Source organism: Cephus cinctus, unplaced genomic scaffold (assembly GCF_000341935.2).
Source record: "Cephus cinctus unplaced genomic scaffold, Ccin1 Ccin1_scaffold0847, whole genome shotgun sequence".
Lineage (NCBI taxonomy): Eukaryota > Metazoa > Arthropoda > Insecta > Hymenoptera > Cephidae > Cephus > Cephus cinctus.
In genome coordinates, this window is record NW_014333434.1 from 109,530 (window position 1) to 113,203 (window position 3,674).

The window sequence follows — 3,674 nt, forward strand, 5'->3', positions numbered from 1 at the left end:
TAGTAGGGGGATGAGAAACCGCACGAGAGAGGGTAGATAGAAACAACCTGCGAAGAAAACGGAAACGTACCGAAGAGCGATGCCGGCTGGTTCGAAAATGTAATATTTCATCCAGCTCCAGCGTAAATAATAACACTCGCGTCCCGACGCCGGCGTCGCTCCCTACCTATATTCTACTGTTACGATCTCACGCGTGGGATCAGGGAGTACGACTCGCTTTGAGACACATACAGCGCTACCGGTATCCCATGGACGCTTGGAAATTCATCGTCTTCAGTGTTATCAGTGTACACGTGTCAAAGATTTTGCGACGTTGCCTCTAGATAACGCTTTAGGTTTCCCACGTTTCCTGATAAGACTCCGTAAGCCCTCAGGATATTTGAGAAGCGAGCGAGTGCATTGCGAACGGGCTCCAGCGGGTGATTTGCAAATTGCATTTCCCATCCTATTTCGCTGTGCTCTACTTTATTCAGGTATATACGGTTACATGTAAAATATATATAAAAGTTATATGTGAAATGTGTAATCTTTTTCTTGGCCACCCTGTCGATCATGAATTAATATGAGAAAATTAAAAATTGTTTTTATCATATGTACCGTCAGCTCTGGACTGTTGGTAATACTTCCGCTACCTGCTCTTCGCGTATGATTATTATCCCTTTGTTTACCTCGCGTCAGCGCGAAGAGTTTCGCAAAAGTTACGTCATCCGGAGGAACGAAGGAATTCGTGAAGATCGACCATTGCATTATGCAAGAGGGATAAGTCGAGAGACGTTGGTACTGCTATGAAGCATTTTGAAGACCTTTAGCCGTGGATACTAGCCCTTACTCGCGCTTACGTGCATCTCGACGGGCAGCGTTAAACTTCATCCTGAATGCCAATGAGAAGCGTGAAACTAAATTGTGGCAAGTGGCGCATAAGGATCCTGTTAAGTAGGCGTACACGTGTACTACAGCGGCACGGGTATATTTTATTTTGACGACCTTGTAGGAAATATCGTTTTACGGGTTGGCGGCGATTAAAAATAAAAGGGAAAGATGACGTAAAAGGGGGAAGGCAAGCGAAGGAGATAAGATTTAACAGCAAGTTAGGTTAGGTCGAGGCAAGTGATACCAGATCTGACGTGGATATTCGCTTTCTACGTGGATGGTCTCAATGCGTAAACATACCGACAGCATTTCTTATCGCAATAATCAAACATCGAGCATCTCTGCATACCTGAAACATAAAAGGATACGGGGGTTAGATATGTTTTTTTTTTTTCTTTATTTTTATTTTCCATTAGGAGATATGCACGTAAAACATACAGTTCAGAGATATCATTGTCTCTTATGCATTCGCGCTTTGTCTTTTCGCACGATTTGCAAGAAAAAAAAAGTGGAAGGACCTTTTTTTTTTCAAACAAAGATCTCTCGCCCATAGCACTCTGACTGTTATCATTGTGATTGTGTTTGATGGCGTGCATGTATATGTGGATCAGATTATTTTTATTATGGATAAATAGGGTGGCGCGAGTGTATTTGGCAGTTTATTAGTTACGTCTTTATTCATTGATCGGCAGTGAAGATCGATTGGATCAATGTGATTTATGGTGTTCGATGAAATTGAAAAAGGCCCTTCCATGAGAATGCCGGCGAATCGTAAGTGCGGGCTTATACAGAGAGAAATCAGCCAACTGGTAACGCGTGAAAATCCAGCTCACCTCGCCCTTACATTTTGTTACTCGGCTTAGCGGCACGGATGATCCATAAATTTATGAGTGTGGCAAATCGCGCGCGCGCATTTCCCAACCGCAAATCCCCCTTTAGCAAAAGGAACTTCCAGAACTTCCGTGGAAGATTGTTTTTCTTATTCGGACACGGCTTGAATTACGAGGACGGGGCCGCGCCGCAGCGGTCTCTCGACTCTCGACTTTGCTGCTTGGAAAAATGCGATATTCGAAATGCGAGCCATAAACTATTCGAGTTTAGAAATGAAAACGACCTGTAGGTATATACGGCTGATATTGAACTGGCAAAAATATGTAAGCGCGGAAGAAACCTGTGTAATTTCATTCTTTATTCACTACTCGATCCCTTGGTTCGTCAGGGGGAGACACGTGCTGCGAAAAGTAATGAAATCAAAGAAAGAGGTATAAGAAGAAAAAATTGGTTCACTCGATTTCCGACTAACGAGGTACCGGAAAAAGAGAGAGGGAGAGAGAGAGAGAGAGAGAGAGAGAGAGAGAGAGAGAGAGAAATTCTATTTTACTTCAATCCAGATACAGCCACTTACGGAATAAGACGTATTTAAGCGTTAACGTTCCAGGTAATGTTTCGAAAAGCCTCCTTTATATTGCGCTCACGAATTTCAAAACGAGCTGCGGAAATTTTGTAATTCGGACCATGCATCTAGCAGTCCGACGATTAAATCGTTTTAACGTCGATAACGTGCATGGAAATTCACTTTTTATTTTTTTCATCACATTTTTTTACCTCCGACAACTCCCACCCACACACCCACCTCTCTGCACCACCCTCGAAATGCATCGGATTTAATCGAACTCGACCCAGTAGCAAGCGTGACTGCGCTCGGGTATCGACCGTCCGAATGCAGTAATGGCGTCGAATCGACCAATCTTGGCCGGTTTGCAATTTAGATGCAATTTAAAAGTCCAAGACTTTTCGGCTCTTCCATTCCACCCTGTATGCAATGTAGTGTCTCTATCGTTATCTGAAGCTAAAACGATTTCGCCGTTGGATAGAGAGAGCTAGAGAGGGACAGAGGGACAGAGGGAGAGGAAATCAGAAATGCACACCTTGAAACGGGAGAGAGGAGTCCGCGAATTGACCGAACTCTGGGCAACCTGCGAGAATCTGTAGAGGACAGAGAAATACAGAGTGGGAGAAAGAAAGAGATAGGAGAAGGATGTACATCAGAAGGAGAGAGAAGCCAAGCAAGTTCGTTCGCAAGAAGTAATGGGCTAAGCTATCCTGGGAGACTTTCTGATAAGCCATCCGTTTAAACTTGCGACTTGGTTCTCGTAAGGGTCGGAGAGGCCAAGCGGGCAGAGACAAGTTGGTGGGTGCATATCACACCGGAGCGCGAGCAAAACTCGACGGAACTCCGTTCCGCGGCGCATACGTGTTTCAAATAAATTCCTTCTACGTGTTCGGAATCCGCGCGTACCGAAACCCTGCGGCAGGGATGATTTAACTAGTTCGCTGGAGCCGGAGAAGTCTGAGGCGGCAGAAAGCACGAAAGATAACTGTTCTACCCATCTGCACCGATACCGACTGCACTCTCGTTTCCCTTATATGAATTAAGAAGTAACATCACAGAGGCTTTAACATCCGGAAACTACATCAGTAATGCGGTTCACGGTAAGCGACCTACGTTCGTGCGTTCCTGCTTTCAAGTATTAACGATTTTACTTGTCTCGTGACTAACGAGTCACCAAATTTTTCCCATAATTCTATCGCAGCTGTTATTGAATCGTCAGCCCGTAGTAAAATGCAGTAACCCGGAAGTCGATGCTTTTTGAATTTCTAATCTTGCAACGTTGAGCACGTTGCACCACCCAACCCCTCAGCTAAGATTGCAGAGACGCCAAGATTGGATGATCGTAATTTCGCGAATTTCCACGAAGACTTTTTCGCACTTCGGATTTGACGATAACACGATAGGTTGTTGG

The 3,674-nt window shown here is 44.6% G+C and overlaps 1 protein-coding gene across 1 annotated transcript in view; it reads right to left on the reverse strand.

Moving 5' to 3' along the window:
- LOC107270878 (sal-like protein 1) overlaps positions 1 to 3,674 on the reverse strand; it is a gene marked incomplete at its 3' end in the record, with an annotated part of 232,313 nt that overhangs the window by 87,493 nt on the left and 141,146 nt on the right. Inside the window, 1 exon segment of the mRNA XM_015746300.2 lies at positions 1,171 to 1,219. Coding sequence (XP_015601786.1) covers positions 1,171 to 1,219 — 49 coding nt within the window.